The sequence below is a fragment of the Amblyomma americanum genome, chromosome 7 (genome assembly GCF_052857255.1).
Source record: "Amblyomma americanum isolate KBUSLIRL-KWMA chromosome 7, ASM5285725v1, whole genome shotgun sequence".
NCBI classification, from domain to species: Eukaryota; Metazoa; Arthropoda; class Arachnida; order Ixodida; family Ixodidae; genus Amblyomma; species Amblyomma americanum.
In genome coordinates, this window is record NC_135503.1 from 109,179,723 (window position 1) to 109,200,245 (window position 20,523).

The 20,523-nt window shown below is 47.0% G+C and overlaps 1 protein-coding gene across 3 annotated transcripts in view; it reads right to left on the minus strand.

The window, feature by feature from the left end:
* Positions 1-1,858: 1,858 nt before the first annotated feature.
* The window catches only part of LOC144099473 (tubulin beta-4 chain-like), a 241,834-nt gene continuing 223,169 nt past the window's right edge, over positions 1,859-20,523 (minus strand). Inside the window, exons 1-7 of one of the 3 annotated variants that reach the window (XM_077632803.1) lie at positions 20,204-20,499; positions 19,350-19,458; positions 17,816-17,923; positions 6,394-6,638; positions 5,835-6,034; positions 2,232-2,668; positions 1,859-2,097 (exon numbers count right to left, since the gene is read on the minus strand). In XM_077632803.1, the coding sequence (XP_077488929.1) occupies positions 1,925-2,097; positions 2,232-2,668; positions 5,835-6,034; positions 6,394-6,638; positions 17,816-17,923; positions 19,350-19,458; positions 20,204-20,347 (1,416 nt within the window). In that variant the 5' untranslated portion in view covers positions 20,348-20,499 and the 3' untranslated portion in view covers positions 1,859-1,924. Of the gene's footprint in view, positions 2,098-2,231; positions 2,669-5,834; positions 6,035-6,393; positions 6,639-17,815; positions 17,927-19,349; positions 19,459-20,203; positions 20,500-20,523 lie in introns of those variants that run through there. The other 2 variants (XM_077632802.1, XM_077632805.1) reach the window with 2 other exon arrangements.

Here is a 20,523-nt window from a genome sequence, read left to right on the forward strand (position 1 = left end):
CGCCGAGGCTAGGATGGCACATAGTGATGGTGCTTTCATTGAGATAGCCTTTTCAAGATCAGACATTGGAGCCTTGTTGGCGCATTTAATGCAGGCGGCAATGCAGTCGCACTGGCATGATCCGAGTCATCAACAGGACCGCGTGTGTAAGCTTGACGCTGGCTCACGATTACATTTCCCATCTGTGGTGGTGCGACGTCATGGGACTTTACTCCACCGGCTACGGCTTGGCGTTGCCTACACCAAACACTATCTACACAAGATCGGCATCGAAAGTAACCCAAATTGCGCACAGTGCAACACACCAGAGACTATTGGACACCTTCTTTGCGTGTGCCCGAAGTATACTTCTGAAAGAACAACATTGGAGGCGACCGTGAAAAACCTGGACTCTCGCCCTCTCTCTGAGGAAACTCTTCTGGGCGCAAGGACGAGACGTTCTGATTGGTGGCGTGTGACAAAAGCCCTGCTCAACTTTTTGTGTGAAACAGGCCTGGATACTCGTTTGTGACCGCCTGTGCACAACCTACATGGTTAATGACATGTGTCGGTGTTGTGTTGCAGACACCAGTTTTGAGTTTTATGTGTGTCCAGTAACCGCGATGCGAGCGCCAGCCAGTGTTGTGTGTGTGTGTGTGTGTGTGCGTGTGCATAGACATCACCCGTGAAACTCATTGTATTATGCCATCATCAGCCTTCATTCACACTTTCCCTTTCCTCCTCTTCCCTTTCCCCTGTGTGGAGTAGCAGGCCAGGGCCCTGTTACCACCGGCCGACCTCTCCGCCTTTCTTTCATTAAAATTCCCTTTCTTCTTCTTCTTATGTAGCAGCCCATGGCCATAGCCTCCCTCCGATGGGGGCACTTTTGATAAAACTGCGCATTCGTACGGCAGGCTCAACCTCCCAAAGCAGGGACACTGTAGCAGGGCACGGCCGGAATCGAGCCGCCTCCGCTACTCGAGCCCGGCCGCGAGCAGGGACGTGTGCCTTTCTAACACACCGAGAGAGGGCGCCACACGTCTCATGAAAAAGCTGATGATGCATGATCAATAGTGAAATAGCGCAGGAAGACTTTTACGCCATTGAAATGTAAAATACCTTATACTTCCTTAAAGGTAGGACATTACTCTACGTGAAACTGCTAGAGCTTGTCGATATATTTTAAAATAGGGCTGTAGTGAGCGATGAATTGAAGTCAAGTGGGGTATTTTTCAGGACCTCGCCATAGGCTCCATTCTGTCATAGATCATTGCTCATGGCAAACGCAATATGTAAGCTACATTGATGAAACTCGACTAAATGAAACTTTAAGATGCATTTAACATCTAGGCGAGACAGCTAATTTCTAACTGTTATGCGCGACGAAATATCAATTTTTATTTTTCGTCGCCATTCAGTTACGCGCCGCCGCGCCGCCGCGAGATGGCGCGACCGGTTTTTCGAGGCGCATGGTCCAGAATCCTGGGGATGTGGTATTCTTCGTATTGCGTTGTTACATGTTCTAAAAACCGGCTAATCTCACCCGAGTTTCGACAGCACAGAAAAGATGCCTCATGTACACAGAGGACCTTATGAGACCAATTGCGGCTAATCAAAACTTGATCACCTTGCGTCTGCTATAAGATTGGTTCGGCAAGTACATTTTGAAGCAATTCTGGGATTGCGCCGAAATTCCGAAAACTCCCGAGACGCAGCGGTAGCAGAGCGAAACTGCCAGTGTAACGCCGATCACAGATGTTTACAGATGTGCGCACATTGCAATAGAGTAAGGTGTCGTTACATCACGTGGCCACCCTTGTGACGCAGTCCAAACCTACGACGTACTAAAAAGTACAGGCACCTCGCTCGAAAGGAAGGATCGATGACAAACAAAAACTTTATTCTCAAGCGAAAGAAAAATCACTGCCTGTACAAAAAAAAAAAACTAGGCCTCTGCCTGGGTCTCTTCGAACTCTCCCTCATCATCAGCTGTGGCCTCCTGGTACTGTTGGTATTCGGACACCAAGTCGTTCATGTTGGACTCTGCCTCGGTGAACTCCAACTCGTCCATGCCCTCTCCGGTGTACCAGTGCAGAAAGGCTTTGCGGCGGAACATAGCTGCACAAAAAAATATATATCAAGCTGGCGGGGTCACACTACTTTAAATACGTCGATCCACACAATAGGCAAAAACGAGCTTTAATAAAAGCATTTGCTTTTGAGAACCATGTTCAAATCACAGACGTAGTTACCGGTAAACTGTTCGGAGATTCGCTTGAAAAGCTCTTGAATGGCTGTGCTGTTGCCAATGAAAGTAGCCGACATCTTCAGACCTCGAGGCGGTATGTCACAGACTGCAGTCTTGACGTTGTTCGGTATCCATTCGACGAACGAGCCAGAGTGCTTGTTCTGGATCTGTAGCATCTGTTCATCCACTTCCCGCATGCTCATTCGGCCTCTGAAGACTGCAGCCACTGTCAAGTAACGGCCTTGACGGGGGTCGCAAGCAGCCATCATGTTTTTGGCATCGAACATCTGTTGCGTCAGTTCCGGCACTGTCAGAGCCCGGTACTGCTGGCTGCCTCGGGAAGTGAGCGGAGCGAAGCCAGACATAAAGAAGTGGAGGCGCGGGAAGGGCACCATGTTCACGGCCAATTTTCGAAGATCAGCATTCAGCTGTCCAGGAAACCTGAAAGAGCAGTGAAGAGCCTTGATAAATGTTTACATAAAGGCCAGTGTAGGAGAATTCCGATTGCGTAAGTAGGCTGAGATATATATTCGCATATTACAAATGTCATTAAGAGGTTGAAGGTCGTACAGCAACATAACCATAAAAAATGGCTTGGATGTTGCACAGCGGGTTTATTTAGAATATTGCATGGAATATTGCGGTATTCCGGTATTCAGAAATTTCGTGCAAACGGTTTGGATGTGCTCGAGACCTATCACAAAAAATTGCACAGATTTTCTGCCTGTTTGGAGTCTATAGAATACTGGTCGGCCAATATATTCAATTTTTCTGACAACACTGCTCCATTTAGGAGGTACTTCAACGGACTTTAAAGCTGCTTACGAAGCGCGAATGTCTTGGACCACATTGTCTTCGACCACAGTCGCAATTTCATCTAATTTTTTTTCCTTGACTTTTCCAAAGCGGTCGAGCTGGTCTCGCACAAAAATTGATATACAAACTCAAGTATTTAATTGGTGATGGTCCCGTCCCACAATGGATCAGCAGTTTTTGTCTGAACGTTAACAATTTGTAAAATTCGACGGAAATACCTCCGACATATTCCCGTTTTATCTGGTGTCCCCCAAGGCTCTGTACTGGCGCCTCTAATTTTTGCTATTTTTTACTGATATAAGTAATGAAAATGAAGTACAAGTGGGACTGTTTGTAGACGATTGCGTTCTTTATCATAAAATTAAACTTCAGTCTGACTAGATCAAACTAAATAGCGCTTTGCATAAAGTTTTTCAGTGGTGCCATGATTGGAGTATGGTCATTAGCAAAGACAAGACTGTTTCTATGTCCATCACAAAGAAAAAAATTCCGCTTAAGTTCTCCTATGGTTCTGAGCACTGCGCTACGAACTGTTAGGGAATACCGATATCTGGGTATCCTTATCTCATCCGACCTGAAGTGGACAACGCACGTTCAGTATGTAGCAAATAAGACAATGAACAAACAGTTTTTTCTCAAAAGTGCCTTTGAAAACTCGCCTCCCGATATAAAACTTCTGGCATACACTACGCTTATCCGCCCGGTATTAGAAAATGCTAACATTACACGGTTCCCTGATACAGACACTAGCGTAGCCGCACTGGAAAGTGTGCAGCGAAAAGCTGCGCGATTTATGCATAACCAGTACAGGCGCACAGATTCACCTACTGAACTTTTGCATCGCGCAGGACTTCAGCCTTATCTATCCGATCGAAACTGCACCGCTTGAAACTCTTCTAGTTTCTTCTGCGCAATTCATTTAAGCTTAACTCTGAAGACTTCGTCAATATAAGCCACTCCAGAGTCACCCGCCGTAAACATCCTCTAACACGTGATTAATTTTTTTGTTGCAATAACACATTCTATTTTTCTTTTTTTCCGCGAGAAGTGCGCGAATGGAATGCACTTGACGCTTCAAATTGTAATGCAGCCAACAGTCCTCAAATTTTTGGAGCTTGCCGAGCTGTGTATATTGCCAAAAAACTGACTAAATATAGGTAAAATGTTGGTGATATAAACTTTGTTCTGTATAACTGATTACCTCGAATTTGTTAGTTCTTGTCTTGCTTTAACTAGACCCATCCTTTTCATTGCACAACTGCTTACTGTTCTATAACTGTTTTATCTGGAAGTTATGGATTTTTTGAAGTGCGCTCACCCCTATAAAAACCCCGCTTGGGGTTGAAAGTATATCGAAATAAAATAAAAATAAAACATAAAATATAGATTATGACAAAGTGCAGTTTGAGCCATTTAAATTATAAGAAATAGAGCCATACCGCCACCGTTACTGTATCGTGGGTATCATTTAAAACGGCCTAAATAATATGCGAAGCCATTCAGGCAAGTGCAGATGCCTTCACGCGGCTGATGGGCGCCAACGCTGCCGTTCAACAACATAGCTAAGTTTCCCTCTTACCATCGAGGGGATCGAGCCTAGCTCGTCCACTTCCTGCATATATACGGCGTCTTCTAGAAATATTCGCACCTTACACGACAACCTGCCTTGTAGTCGCTGCTGTAAACTTTCGAAAAAAAATGGCAAGGCCCTCACGATGTATGAACCGTATGTCACCTGGAATCACGCACGCCCTTTACCACGCTGCTTTCTGAAAAAAATATTGTTCATCTACGATGCAGAACTCTTGCTGAAAACCCAACAGAATTTAGCGTAACTGAAGAATCAAGCAGATTTCTTGAATTGATTGGAATGGGCCTGCATAGTTCCTTCGACCCGTCGACATCCGAAGAGATGACGACGGCAACTTCGTTTACCCTCTGCCCGGTAGCGTAGTACCCCATGGCAGCGAAGTTAATTATACGATTAGACCTCTATGAATTGGAATCGTTGGCATAGATACAGGATTTGCGACAGACCTTGCTAAAATGATCTTGTACTACAATGAGACCAGCCACGGTACAACTGCCTGCCATCCAAAGGCCAGCATACTGACGCAACACTTACAACATAATCGTCAGCATGCTAGACTTCTACGCTGACACTGAAGCACCTGTATAGATCTGTGCAGGTCTGCAAGGTATGTAAAACCATCGTGCTGCCCTTCGCCACGCGGAGTGATCGTAGGGATGTAACGCTGCCAGGTTCCCGGTCATGCCGTAATTTTCCTACTAGAAATTTGGTTATTTTACTGTACAAAAAACAACTCGCTTTTCGGAGAATCTGCGTGCTTGCTAGCCTGACTGCCGAATCGGGGACAACTGCGGTGAAGGGCTGTGCGCCTGTCCTGAGACATGTACGACTTACATAGTTGTCCCCATAACAGACTGCGGGTCTTTACACCTATGCACCTGTTTGTTTTTCGAATTTTGGACCGATGATCATATTCCGCTTGTGCCGCCGCGGTGGCACAGTGGTTATGGCGCTCGGCTGCTGGGACGAAAGACGCGGGTCCGATCCCGGCCGTGGAAGTCGAATTTCGATGGAGGCGAAATTCTGGAGGCCCGTGTGCTGCGCGATGTCAGTGCACGTCAAAGAACCCCAGGTGGTCGAAATTTCCGAAACCCTTCACTACGGTGTCTCTCATAGTCTGAGTGGTTTTGGGACGTTAAACCCTCATTAACCAAACCAAACCATATTGCGCTTGTATACACGCGGAAGCTGAGCACTCACCGAAGGCATGTGGTCACACCAGACATAGTTGCGGAGACCAAGTGGTTGAGGTCTCCGTACGTTGGAGTAGTCAGCTTCAGCGTCCGGAAGCAGATGTCATAGAGCGCCTCGTTGTCGATGCAGAAGGTCTCGTCGGTGTTCTCCACAAGCTGATGCACAGAAAGGGTAGCATTGTAGGGCTCGACGACGGTGCCCGAAACCTACAGAAAACGGCAGAAGGACCGCGATTAACAGGTGCAGGCAAGCATTAATTCAAACTCTACGAAAACAAAAAAGCAAGAAGATAACATATTTGATGTAAAGCTTCGGTCACCGTTACCGTGAACACGCGAGCGAATTCTGTTCGATGTTATTCTGATACTTTCTTGCGCGATTCGAGCGATCTTCACCGCTATTAAGAAAACGAAAGTAGCAGATGACGCGGTACAACAACACGCGCCGCGAAAGCGTGTAAATGACGTGGTGCACAGGAAGGACATGAACCCCTGTTCGTGTTAACGCCGATAAGCGCTCTAGCACAACGACGTCTAAATTTGTTCTGATGTGCATTGTCACACACCTTTGGAGAGGGCACTACACTGTAGGTGTTCATGATGCGATCGGGGTACTCTTCACGGATCTTCGAGATGAGCAGTGTGCCCATGCCAGATCCAGTACCTCCGCCCAGGGAGTGGGTCAGCTGGAATCCCTGCAGGCAGTCGCAGGACTCCGCTTCCTTGCGCACGACGTCGAGCACCGAGTCCACCAGTTCGGCACCCTCGGTGTAGTGGCCCTTAGCCCAGTTGTTTCCCGCACCTCCCTGACCTGTAGGGGGAACATTAAGGAAAGCCATGCACTGGGCGAAATGCACACAGCAGCCTGGAACGCGGAAAAAACTAGACTTATGCTTTGTGGTGGACGTAGCGAGTACACTCTAAGAAAAAAGGGTGAGAGAAAGGGGTAAAAAGGACTTTTACCCCCTTTAGAGGACCCTAGGAATAACTTTGCACCCGTTAAAAGCACGCTACTGATCACTTACCCCCTTTTAGTAAACTTACACCCTACTTACGCTCTCTACCAGTGTTGATAACTACGCGTCCTTTCTTGCCCCCAAAACAGCGGGGTGATTATACTTTGCTCGCATGCTGCGATGGGGCGCTCGTGGAGAATTTTGTGTGAAGTGCCTCGACGCGCGTGCCGACTTCATAGAGGAGCGGGACAGAATTTCTGTAAAGGTCGATTTCTCTTGTGTGGCAAATACATCAAGTAAAAAGTTTAAGCTTAGCAGTCTACGCTCAAAACGGAATTCAAATGCTTACATCTTTTTTCCATAGAGACTGTTTCTAGTACCACTAAAAACATTCCATGCTTTAATTTGACATGATGCGGCGATCAGCTCCAACGCTCACGTTCTATGCGCATTTAATCTGTGTCCGTTTCAAGCAGTGCATATTTCCTCCTCGCGCTCAGCTGCACGTAATGGCAAGATCGGCGGGCCCTGATTTAGTGTCATGATTACACTTGCACCATGAGCCCACTCTCGTCTGTAGGACATTCGTGGTTTACATAATACTTCATTTTATGTTACGAGTAATAATGCAAATGCAATTTGCCCTTGACAGCCTTGCCGTTAACAGGGCTGGGGGTGAGCCCAAGGTAATCTTTTACAAAGGAGCAGAAAGAAATAGGGAAATGCTGAGTGGCACATAGGCAGGTGAACCTACTGATTTGTGGGAAGGAGTCTTGGGTCCTCTGACGCTTTCTCCTCCTCCCTGACAATTTAATTTGTTGTTTATTTCTCCATTAAATTCGAAAATGAATTTGAATGCTATACGCCAAGAGAAAAACAGAAAGCAGAAAACGTGCTTGTCATAAATAATTATGGTGTAATCAATAAAAGAGTGCTCAAACTTTGTTATAGCTCACATTTCTCATGGCACACTCGCAAATTCCTGTAGCAAGGTCTGGGCAGGAAAGGGAAGAAAGAAGGCGCCTTTGGCCACGTGTCACTGCAGCAGTTAGTCCAAAAAGTTTTTTGTCGCGAGTCCGCTTCTCCAGATTTTTAATCCGCTTTGTGCTGCTTCGTTCTTTCGGCGACGTTCCTGGTCTCGCCGATGTACGACGCCGAGCGCTATTGTGCTCCAGCGCAGAAAGCTCTTGAATCATCATTCAGACGCGGGGCAATGTTAACACTCCCTAGGAATACTTGTCCCCTCAGGGTCTACGTTCAGTGACCCGGCGGATGACTAACCGAAGGCGGGATAGAGCAGCGGACGCACAGCTCGGAAGCCACGCTAACCCCTCGCCGTGCTGTCCTTGCTGTCTATGCACAGCGCTGACTTCCTGCTCACAGGAGTACACTCAAGGGTTTGAAGTGATCCCGCATTAGAAGCTTTTCGACTGATTTGCTAATGCGAGCGCAAGTGAGCGTGAATCCTAGACACACGTGTGAACACTGCCAGAGCGTTGTGAAACTTTTCTTTAAGTATGCTTTTTGTCTGAGCAAATTTCACTACGTTCAGGTCAGAGCACAAATCTGTGTCCCACATCTTGTGGACCATCTCTTCGTGCACATTATATCGATTATATATGTGTGTGTTTGCCTAAGGTTTCGTAAATATGAGTAAACTAGTACCTGTATTTTTAGTATACATTGGCTTGATTTGCTCTCCTGTGACAACTACAAGCAGATATTTGCTTGATTTTGATATCTAGCACCAGAGTTGTACGTAGCGCATTACACGTAATTGATTACTTGTAATCAGCTGCACTTTCTTGCAATTTTGTGATTAATGTATTACTTTTTTTTCAAACGGCAAAGTTCCAGGCAATTCAATTACTTTTTCTGTAGTTGATTACAGGTAATCAGTTTCTTTTTTCAAAAAAAAAAGCTGGAACCAAAGGTACAGCTTTCCTGACGACAAGCAGTTTTCTTTGTGACCGAGCGACAACAGACCGGTTACCGAGAAGCATCGCGCACGATCATGTCCGCACCACAACCGGGTCAACGCCGTCTTCTATGGGAGTTCTCCTCCCGAGAGGTATCACGTGACCGCTATGTAGCCCCCCCCCCCTCCCCCTGTGTTGTCAGATGGCGCCGCAGCTTACCTCTCATTACTCCCAAAATCGACTCAAGGTGTTCCAAAAGTGATCAGTGCAGCCGCTGATCGCTTCGCGAGTAAACGTAGGAACGTTTTTGACCACAGCTTCGAAAAAGAATTGCCCTCGGAAATTAACAGCGTAGAACAAATCATTGAAAACTAAACATTTTGACAGAGTTGCCTGTCTGGTAGGGTTTGAAGACTTGTAATAAACTGCACATCTCCAAACAAAAATTTTAATTTTTGGTTGGAACATTCCGAGGACTCCGACCATAGAATCAACTTCGAAGAAACCCGCATCCTGGGAACCGAAACAAATTACCACAAAAGGCTCCTTCTGGAATCCTGGCACATTCAAACCACCACGAACAATATCAACCGCACAAAAGCAAACCTGCCCCCAGTATATGCCCAGGGACTTCGCTCTTCAACTCAAAAAAAAAAAAGTCGCCATTGACCGCCTCCCCACAGTGCGACAACGTGACTAACAGCCTTAACACCCTCTCTCCCTCCACCATGCCTTTCGCATTACAGCTGTCATTCCTTTGACCCCCTCCTCCCCTCCATACTTAAAAGACGCTAGCTACCGCCCTCAGTCACCCCTGATGAAGGAGCCGAGTCAGCCTGGAAACGTTGGGTTAAACTTAAAATTTTTGGTTGGAGATGTGCAGTTTATTAAAAGAACAAATCATCAAGCAAGCTGCTGCAGTTCACTGCAGTCTGAGTAAATTTGTCTCATGGAACTATACATGTTGGGAGGAAAGTAACGGAAGAGTAACAGCCTAGTTTTCTGTAATTGTTACGTTACTTTCCTGAGGCTGTAATTCACCCCGGTATTCATATACATTTCTGAGGGAGTCATTTCAATTGTACTCGGTTACTTATTCTCCGTAAGGTGTTGAAGAGTGATATATAACGGAGCTTTGACAACTTTTAGTTTTCTTTCTAGCAATAGTAGTAGCAATGGACCATTTGCGGAAAAGCGAGCGCCGCCTGTCGTGCAAACAGAGAAGCTCCGCCGGTACCTTTGGTTGGAAAGGGGCTCTCGAGCAAGCATGCGCAAGGCAGCGTTCAGCAGCTCACGTGCGCTTGTTTTCTTGTTTTAGTGTTGTTTTTTAGCCGGAAACGTGTGTCAGCTAACGAAAGAGTATGATGGAAGAGGAGAACATCCCATTTCCGTTTTTAGAAACAGGGTGTAGCGAATTATTTTCGCGTTGTAGCATTAAAAACGACCATGTGTGGCAATACCTGCACTCTGCTACCTCAACGGAGCGCCGAATGACCAAGTGAAAATGTGCGTGAATGTGCGCCTATGCGCGGGCGAGTGTGACAGTATAATGGGATGCACTTTCCTAATGCACACAGACGTTTACGTTTGCGTTTCCTTGATAGGGCCGGAGTTTTTGCCAACTTAACACAACACCTTTTGCCTCAGGGCACACTTAGCTGATTATTAAAGAACCCGTTGTACTATCTCAATCCCGGCTCGTGCTGATACGGCAGAGCGTTGCTTTGCGTGCTAACGGGCCGCGGGAGCGTTAGAATGCGTGGATATACGCGAGGCTGCGCTCGGCCGTGCTCCCGCTGTTCAGGAAGCACATTGTAGCATTAATGTTGAATTTTCATACTAGTATGTATCATTCGGTTTTCCTGCGTCGGTGGCAAAACTCTTCTAGAACGACCGAGCAGTGTGTACTCGGCAGTAAGCGCGAAATAAAGCAGCAACACCCGTTTCGAAACGTGCTGGATGTGCGCATTACTGGCCCCATCAACGGGTTCGTCTTTTGCGCCTTGTATGTCGTCGCGGCCTTTATTACGTACAAGTCTCGCTGTTGCAAAACACGTCGTTAGCTTAGATAAATCGCGTTGCAGTTACATGTCAGTTACGTGGAAGTTACAGCTCACATCAGTCGTCGCACTACAGCGCAGGAATGCACGGCTGGCTCATGTTTTCCAACCAAAAACCAAACCGCCCAGAGAGGGCGCTGCCTGCGCCTTCACCACGCATGCGCAGAAACTTCTCCGCAAATGGTCAATTTGTCGCACATGTAAGAATTGGAAGGAACAGAATCCGAAAACAGGGTTTTTCCGCACAAGTGCGTGCACTTGCTCATTTTCTAACTTATACGCAATATTTCAAATAACTTATATTAAAGCACGCTTGCACCACCTTCATAGTGGCTGCCATTTTAGAGGCGAGAAGCGCAGAGCGTATGTACATTCCGCATATTTCCTACCGCACACTTTTTTCAGTATTCAGCGGTCAAGAAAACAGGCGACTTTTTATGCCGACAGTTAACCAAGGAATTTTTTTACATATGCGCAGAAGCAAGCACCCGGCCGGGAAGGGCCACCGCACGTGCACAACAGGCGTACCTAAAACCGGTAGTATGTCTCGGGTATGCTAAATCCCTCCACCAAGAAAGCGCACGCGGGGGACACGCGGAATCCGGTGGGGGGAACGAAAAGAGGAAAAGAAAAAATCTGCCGGCAAAAGGAGGAAAGGGTGAAGGGCGGGAAAGAAAGGGTGCAGAGGACGGGTGGGTTCGCTCATTCGTCCTTCCGCGAATACAACTCTACCTGTCGTGGCACTGCCTAGTACTGGAAGCTGCCGCAGGGCGCAGTTGGCACTTCGCGTCTCTGGACAGTGCCTGTCTAGCTATCTGTACCTGTGGTGTGCAGTCGCCGAGCGAATAACGCGTTTAGATAGCCTGCCAACAGGCTAACTTTGCGATGACGCCATATCAGTCCTGGTAAGTACGGTCTAATGTTTATCTGCTTGTATTTTGTAGAGGGCGGGTGGTGGTGGGCAATTACTTACGCTCACGTTCACTTTTAGTAAAACAACCAAATTTCGCCCTTGCCAGTGCATGGATCTTAGAATAGATATTAATTGTCATGGTCCAAATTGTGCAATGCACCCTTGTATCTCCAGTATTAAGTTTTAGATACGAAGCAATTGGCTGTTTTCGACACAGTCGCCTTTCTTGAACTCTTGGCGGCGGGTGTACGTTGCAAAATGCATGCAACCTCAAGCATGAGTGCAGCTAATGTGGTCTTTGAGCTTCAGAGGGTGAGTCCTACTTTCTTTCGTAACCTTGATGATTGCTCTGAGTGGTTGAAGTTTAAAGATTGATTAAACTGGAGTACAAACCTTTTTTTATGATGAGGCCCAAAGCCATATGGCATCTTTTTTCCAGACGCAGCTGAGTGGCGCGGTCAGGATTTTCTCTTCCTTTTAATGCAGAAAAAGGGCTTTTTTTTTCCACCGAACTCGAGCATTAGCTCCATGCTGCTATGGCCCTGCTTAACCTTCACCCGCAAACGTTTTTCTATCGCTTTTTCAAGTCACTTAATCCTCACGAGAGTTGACAACTTGCAAAATAGACCATTTGCAGAAATGTGTAAGTCAGCTTCTCCGCAAGGCTTGTTTTCCAACCATAAGGTCTCGTTCCCGGACGACACTCGCATTTTTTGTGGAAACGAAAAGAGTGAAGTTCCCTCTTCTGAGTAAACTCAGGAATGTCGCCAGTTTACTTCAAAGTGGCCTGGAGAGAGCCATCAAGAGTACAATTGTATTCATGAAGTCAACCTTCGGTAGCACTGCAGTAGAGGCTAGGCAGGAAATAGAAGGGAATGGGCCTTTGTTCCTGTGCGCCGGAAGTAGTGAGCTACCTCACGCTAAACTTTGTAAAACCTTTTTACTAAACAACACCGTCGCGCTAACTTCCTTCCCTTCCCCCCTCCCCCACGCACCCCTAGCCAGAACAAGGAACAACCCACTCCGCACTGCTCTGTGACGAAGGACGGTATCCCTCCTTTTTCTGTCTACACTCTGCTGCAGGCAGTGGGCGGCCATCCGGAGTTTTCATTCGCTCGAAGAATGTGAGTGTGTCCTCTGGGTTCGAGACATTTACCACAGTATTCGTTATCACTTCCTATTCTTGCCACGAAAGGGGAGATGGCTTAGTCGGTCCCGAAATAGATTAAATGGAATCCAACCTTTTTCTGAAAATGCGAGACTGCTGTCTGTAAACGAGTACTTTTGGTCGGAAGACATCCTTTTGAAGATGCTGACTTATATAATATTGCAAGTTGTTGCAGAAAGAAACGCACCATCTCAGTGCACATACGCTTTTGTTGCGCGCATGCGGCAAAAATTCAGCCACAATTTTGCTATCGCCAAAAGCATAACTGGACACCAGCTGAACAAGAGCTCACTTCAGGTCATTTTTGTTTGTAAAAAAATGTTCCATGGTCATACACTGACTCTTAACTAAATGGTAGCACCACTGCATGCACGATAGCAACGGGGTGAGTGAAGACGCCCTGCTTATAATTTTACAAGCGTCAAATATACTGCGGTACGGTTTCTTATGTCTTGCAGATTTCAGCTGCAGAATCGGGCCCTTTCAATCAACGCCTAAAGAACGCTGTAATTAAAAAAAAACTAGGCCATTTACGGAAGTGGGAGCTGCGCTCTATACTTCCACTGCATGTGAGATGTGTACTGCACACCAAATGTAGGAGCCTTCTAGTTCGGTCTAGCTAGTGGGGAATGCATGTTCTTCAATCAGTATCATGATTTGGTATCCAGCTCTCGTGTTGTTCATTCTTTTACTTATTTCTTGGCCTGTACAGCATGCTCGCTTGGAAAACACCACACATACGCCTTCGCGCTTCAGACCAAATTGTCGCAGATTAAATTTTGATCTCATAATTACAATTTATGCGTTAAATGTGTGTACTGCCCGTCATGTTTCAAGGATTTCTTTCTGTCACACAGGTTCGCTTGGAGAATGGATGCCATCATGACGTTGACAGAAGACTGCTGAGTTATGCTGCCATTTTAAATTCAATAAGAAATAAACCCTTTCGTGCATACTGGTGTGCAATCACTGGAGTCCTAAACTGTACTCTGAAGTGCAGCACGGCACGCCACAAACTTATCACACTAACACGAACATAACCAGGAATGTGGAAGAGAAAAACATCTGTGAACTTGATGGCAGTGAGGTGCTTATCATGCCTTTTCAGCAAGCAGCTTTGTTCTTTAGGTGTATTGTAATGCTGCGTTTGGTTTCGATGTGTGTAATACATTGAAGTAGATGCACCATTACCGACACCTACAAAGTGAAGTGGTTTTCTTTACAAGCCCAAAAACGATCTTACTTTAATAACAATGGATACCTAGTATCACAGCGAACGTGCCTGTGCCTTACATTCGAGAAGTTGTAACAACACACTGTAATATGGGATACATTCCTCAGGACGGTAACGTTACCCGTCCAAAAGAGACGTAAGGATGCACCTAAAAGAGCAAAACATACACACTTTCAGAGCAATGTTATGCCCACCGACGTGGTGCAAAGTTGCACCATAGAAGCGTTGTAAAAAACTCATTAGGTAACTATAGCCCCTGCGAGGGTAAGCTTACGCTTATGTTACCCTTCCTAACATGGCGTAAAGGTGCACCTAAAAGAGGAACCCATATGCTCTTGCAGAGCAATGTTACGCCCATTGATAAGGTGCAAAGTTGCTCTTTAGGAGGGTTGTAGTAAGCTCATTAGACAGGATTAACTGTAGCCCTTGCGAGTATAAGTTTGCGCCCTGGGATTGAGCATAAGCTTATTCCGAGTGGGCGCAAACATGCACCAGAAAGTGAAGCATATGTTTACGCTTTCATGGCCTAAGCGTTAGTCTTTCTGAGGAGGGGTAACATTAGTCATCAAAGGGTTATACTTACACTTGGCCAGACGGAATAACATTACCCCGATAACAGCCTAAACATTACACTGTGCGCACTTAGGCCCCCGACGAAGGTGTAACGTTACACCAAAAGGGGGTCGCCACAGCGTCAGTGGATTTACCCTCTCAAAGGACTAAGACCACTCCTTTTTTTCTTAGAGTGCAAGTGCAAAAACTTAGTTTGGATTAGTTCAGTTAATCAAGGGTATACAAAGCGAAAGGTGCCGGCGTTCACTGTGTTCTTCGGCGTTGACAATGTTCAAGACGGCATTGGCTTTGAACAAAGGAAGAGCGCATAACTGGCTGCCTGGGTATGCGGACGCCGCATTCGTGCTTTGACGCATGTGGCAGTGGTGAGAGAGAGATGTGGCCTGAATGCAATAGTGCTGACAGCGTTGTGTCTGACATGCGGCAGTGAAGAAATGGCTAGGCCGCCGCGTTCATTTGGTTATCAATATCTCGACAGACAGACAGACAGATCCGGAGCTTCCGGGTTCGAACCCGACCGCGGCGGCTGCGTTTTTATGGTAGAAAAACGCTAAAGCGCCCATGTGCTGTGCGAGGTCAGTGCACGTTAAAGATCCCCAGGTGGTCGAAATTATTCCGGAGCCCTCCACTACGGCACCTCTTTCTTCATTTCTTCTTTCGCTCCCTCGTTTATTCCTTCCCTTACGACGCGGTTAAGGTCTCCAACGATATACGAGACGGAAACTGCGCTATTTTCTTTCCCCAAAAATCAATTATTTTTATTATTACGCCTATCCGTTCGTGAAAATGAACGGTCTTTTGAAGGTTGTCAACGCCAACGAACTATGAACACCGTCGGCTGACTAGTTTTGTTTGGTTTATGAGGAAAGGAATTGGCTCAGTATCCGTCTCGCATATGTCGGTGGACACCCGAACCGAGCCGTAAAGGAAGGGGTAAAGGAGACAGGGAAAGAAGAAAGAAACCTCAAAATTGAAAGTTGGATTCTGAGGAAAGGCGTGGTACTGCGCAGCGGCGCAACACATGTGGCTCGGTGCTACTAGTGGCGCAAGCACAGTAGTGACTAGGGAGCGCAAGAGAGAGAGAAATATACGCGGCGTCGCGCGCGTTGTGACGTTATGTGCTTCCTCGGAGCACCGCCACGGCGAAATCGCACGTTTGCGGCCAGTAAAGCAGCACCCCGACCCACGCATCGCGGGAGGTGAGCGCATCGACAGTGTCACCCGCTGTCGCGCACTTACACGGTCACAACGTGCAATGATCCTCCGTGCGCGCATTGGCTGCGTGTGGCTCGGGGAACGACGGGTGCGCCACGGAATCGCGACGAGTGATGTGTGTGACGGATGCGGTGCAGTGGAAACACTAGAACATCTGCTCCTTCGCTGCTCCGCGTTCGCCGATGCTCTCGCGATATGTTCGCGGCCTATAGGGCGCAGGGCATACTACCAGACTCCATCAAGACGCTATTGTGGCCGCAGGGCAGTGCGCGCACTCGTGAGCGAACTTTGGTGAGCCTCTGTGCATTCATCGAACACACGGGCTTGACGTCCCGTCTGTTCTCCGTCAGGTAGTTACACGCAGTTACCGAACGCTCCGCGAGTTCTACCTTGAACGATTAATAACTGGGCGCCGCACTCCAGATGTAACCAACACAGTGCTGTGCGCGTGTGTGATTTAATTCCTCTAAAATGAACTAATCACGCGCACAACCTGGACACATTTCTTATTGTGTAAATAGTTTGTACATATTACTTCTCCCCCTGTCCTCTATTCCTGTCCCCTCACCTCTTTCATTTCTTTTCTCCATTCTGCCTGCTGTCCTTTATTTCCGCTGCCCCAGCTCAGGTGCTTCAGTATCGATGGCAGATGCCGGGGCTAGCAAAAATCTTTTCCTTCCTTTTTACTATTATTTTTATTAAAACCACTACCACCACCACCACCAGTAAAGCTTTCGTTTTAAAACCCCCTTTGATTGCCTTCCGCACTTTGTAAATGCAGCGCGTCCACCCTGCCTCTGTCTCAGGTGGCAGTTGATGATCGCGAGAGGTTGACCACCCAATGAACGCTGCGGCCTATTGCTGCAGTGCCGCGTGTCTACCACGAAGTTTTCAGTGCTAATGTATGCAGCCCACATCACTTCACCATCGTCACGTACCTCGAAGGGCGAGCGAAGCTTCCACTGACCCGGGGAGCCAGTTTACGCACTTCCTTAAGCGTCTATAACGGTGTCAACGCCAATGAACACATTGAACGCAGACAGCTTTTGCATTGTATATCCTCGATTAATGGAGCTAAGAATAATTGGTTTTTGGGGAAAGGAAATGGCGCAGTATCTGATTCATATATCGGCGGACACCTGAACTGCGCCGTAAGGGAAGGGATAATGGCAGAAGTGAAAGAAGAAAGGAAGAAAGAGGTGCCGTAGTGGAGGGCTCCGGAATAATTTCGATCACCTGGGGATCTTTAACGTGCACTGACATCGCATAGCGGTAGTGCGAGAATAAAGGGACGCTTCCTTCATGACTTTTAAGGATTGGCTACAAGTGCTACTTAAGGAGTTACCAGTAAATCTGGAAAAAAATAGCACGTTTCTTAACTGTACATATATGCAAGCTATCCTCAAAATGTTTACCTCAATACCGCACTTGTGGCCAAGTGGTTTGAGCAACCGCCTCGCATGCGGGAAGTCCAGGGTTCGGTCCCCAGTGCCGCTGGGTACCCACCAGTGATATAATAGGCACAATCTTCCTCTTGCCTGATGCTCGGATTTTCTAGAGTGAAATGCTTCGAAAATGGGTCGCTGACCCCATCTTACGTTTTATTTTCATTTTATTTTTGAAATGGCGCATGTGTTGCCTCTCTCGTTGTATGCTCTTTTCACGGCGCACTATATTCTTGATGAACCGCCAAGCTTGCGTCTCAATCTTGGTGGACTAGGTTTTGCAAGGAATTGATGAGAATGCCCATAGATCAAACTCGAAGTACTTGATTCCGTGGCTGTATTAAACTGACTGCCACTCGGACTGGATTATAATCAGCGAGGAGTCGCTGTGCGTACAGAAATGTGCGTACAAATTTAGCCAGTTGTGCGCTTTTAAGATTAGTCTATACTGTGCGCTCTTGTGGGAGTGTTTATGTAGTAGGATTTAAGCCGAGCAGCCCCTTACCGAACACAAAGTTGTCCGGCCGGAAGAGTTGTCCAAAGGGTCCCGAGCGGACGGCGTCAATGGTTCCCGGCTCCAGGTCAACCAGGATGGCCCGAGGCACGTATTTACCTCCTCAAACAAACAAAAAAAATATCACTTAGGGGCAACAAACATACCGTACAGTTATTTTAAGTACCTGCGTCACAACAAAGCCAGTTAAAGAAGCAATGAAAATAGAGCGCGCAAACTGAAGATGTCATAGCAAAATAAAAACGGCACTACTAGGACCTTGCGCCACCTCCCGGTTTTTACATAGCAGATCCAATTATATTTTATCAAAGATTTTAATAACTTTCAGCAGAAAGACAGAAGGTGAAATGTTGATAGATAATTTGAGATGGATCAAAATGATGTTACTACATTAAAGTCCTGTTGCAACTCCTGTTGCGATTCTGTTCCGTATTACGAAACTTACAGTGTAGTATATGGGAATAACTTTCCCAATACTGTACATGGGCTGTGATCAACGCGGTAGTGCAGGCCTCTGGATAAATTTACACCACCTGGGGTTGATTTATGCGCAATAAGATCGCAGAACACACGGCTCTTTAGAATCTCGCCTCCATAGAAATGCGCCTACCGAATCATGGATTTCATGATAGAGCCCCTTCCAAATGAAGCACAGCGGCGGTATTATTAGCAAACGTAGAGTTAAAAACGCCTTACAAACTCACTGCAGCAAGAGGAAACGTTGGAGAGGGGAGACTTACTATGTCCTCGTCAAACCTCAAGAGGGAATTCAGAACTCGGGTTTGAACCCTACCGCGGCGGTTGCGTTTTTATTAAGGCAAAACGCTAAGGCGCCTGTGTGCTGTGCGATATCAGTGCACGTTAAAGATCCACAGGTGGTCGAAATTCTTCCGGAGCCCTCTACTACGGCACCTCTCTCTTCCTTTCTTCTTTCACTCCCTCCTTTATCCCTTCCCTTACGGTGCGGTTCAGGTGTCCGCCGATATATGAGACACACTGCGCCTATCCTTTCCCCAAAAACCAATTATTATTATTCAGAACTCATTCTCGTTGTTAACATTCATTGCCTATGAGAAAAAAAGCCTTTGATAAAGAACCTTCAAACTAATCCCTGCGGGACTTCTGGCAATGCAACCTGAAAAGCTGCAATGACCTAACATAACATGCCGCAAGCAGAAGAGGCCACTAGACGACATTGCACTGTGATCTAACTAAAAATGCGCGATCGGTTGTACAATTTAAAGCTCAAAGATCAAAGGCCTGCCGTTGAAGAAGCTCCATTGAGAGTCCAGATAACAGCTTAACACCACAAACAGCGCTGTTAAGACAGGACCGAGAATATGAGACACCCATACACACAGCATTCGGTTTTGTCTTTCGCTTGCTGTATTTGTTGAAGTCATCTGCCAACCGGCCCGGCAAATTTTCGTAATGCTTAGCAGCGCGAAACAGCCGCAAGGCAAGTTCAACGCGACGGGCAAGCTTCAAAGTGAAATTATCAACCGAAATACTGCCAGACGCGTACCGGAGGCCTCATTGTAGTAGACATTGATGCGCTCCAACTGGAGGTCCGAATCGCCATGGTACGCCCCGCTTGGATCGATGCCGTGCTCATCAGAAATCACCTCCCAAAACTACAGACGGGAAAAAATATCAGTAATCAGAGTGGCGTCACATCGCGCAGTGGCGACAGTCAAAGCATATTTACAGGCTGGAATTCACAGCGAAAGCAACATAACTGCTACAGTTAGACTTGTCAACTGGTGTTTGTAGTCAACTCGTCAATTGCCATCGATTCTCACGCGTCATGTGTTTTGCTGATGGCGGAAAGCCGGCAGGACCTAAGACCACTTGAGGCCTTTGAATTACGTCATACGCGAAAACTAGGTCATACGAAAAAAAATGCCGGCAAAGAATCCTCGCCGATCGCTTTGCGGCAGTCATTTGCCATAAGAGTGTTCCATGTCACCTTTCCGCCAATACCGATTGTCTCGAATTTTCTTACAACTGGCAATAACGCCTGAGCTATATGGCATAAAACAACAAAAATATTATAACGCTCTCAAAGTGCGAGCAGTAATTAAAAGGTTAGAGCGAGAACAGCGGTCAGGAATAAGAGATTCGATGCGCATTAGGGCACATTATTGTCCCGCGCAAAGAGGCCACAACTAAGAACTAAAGCAGTAAGTCTGCTAAAAGCCGCGACTGCTTCACAGGTAATTACTTTCGCCCGTATCCTGAAACGAGATTCTTGAACGCGGCGTTTAGGACGAAACGTAATCGCCAACGTAAAACGCGCCGGGACAGGCACTGGGACCGAATGGCTATCGCGATCCTTTGAGCCGTGAAATAACCCACAAGGTGGTAGAGGTGGCTTACCTTCGCCCCAATCTGGTTGCCACACTGTCCTGTCTGGATGTGTACTATCTCGCGCATGTTTGATGTCACTCCGAGACTCAGCTGCCAAGATGCCGACTGGCTGCCTGGGTCAAGGGTCCACTTATTCGTAGCCTTGCGCCGCATCAACGCTCACTTCTTCCTCAACAGTACATGCTCCTATGTGTACGCGTGTCAACTCAATAGCACCTAAGAAAGTGCCACAGCCTGTTGCTGCCATGGTAAATGCGTTTCTGAGCTCATATATAAGACCTTCAGTCCAAGTACCGGATGCCGTGCAAAGGATATGCGCCGTACAATGC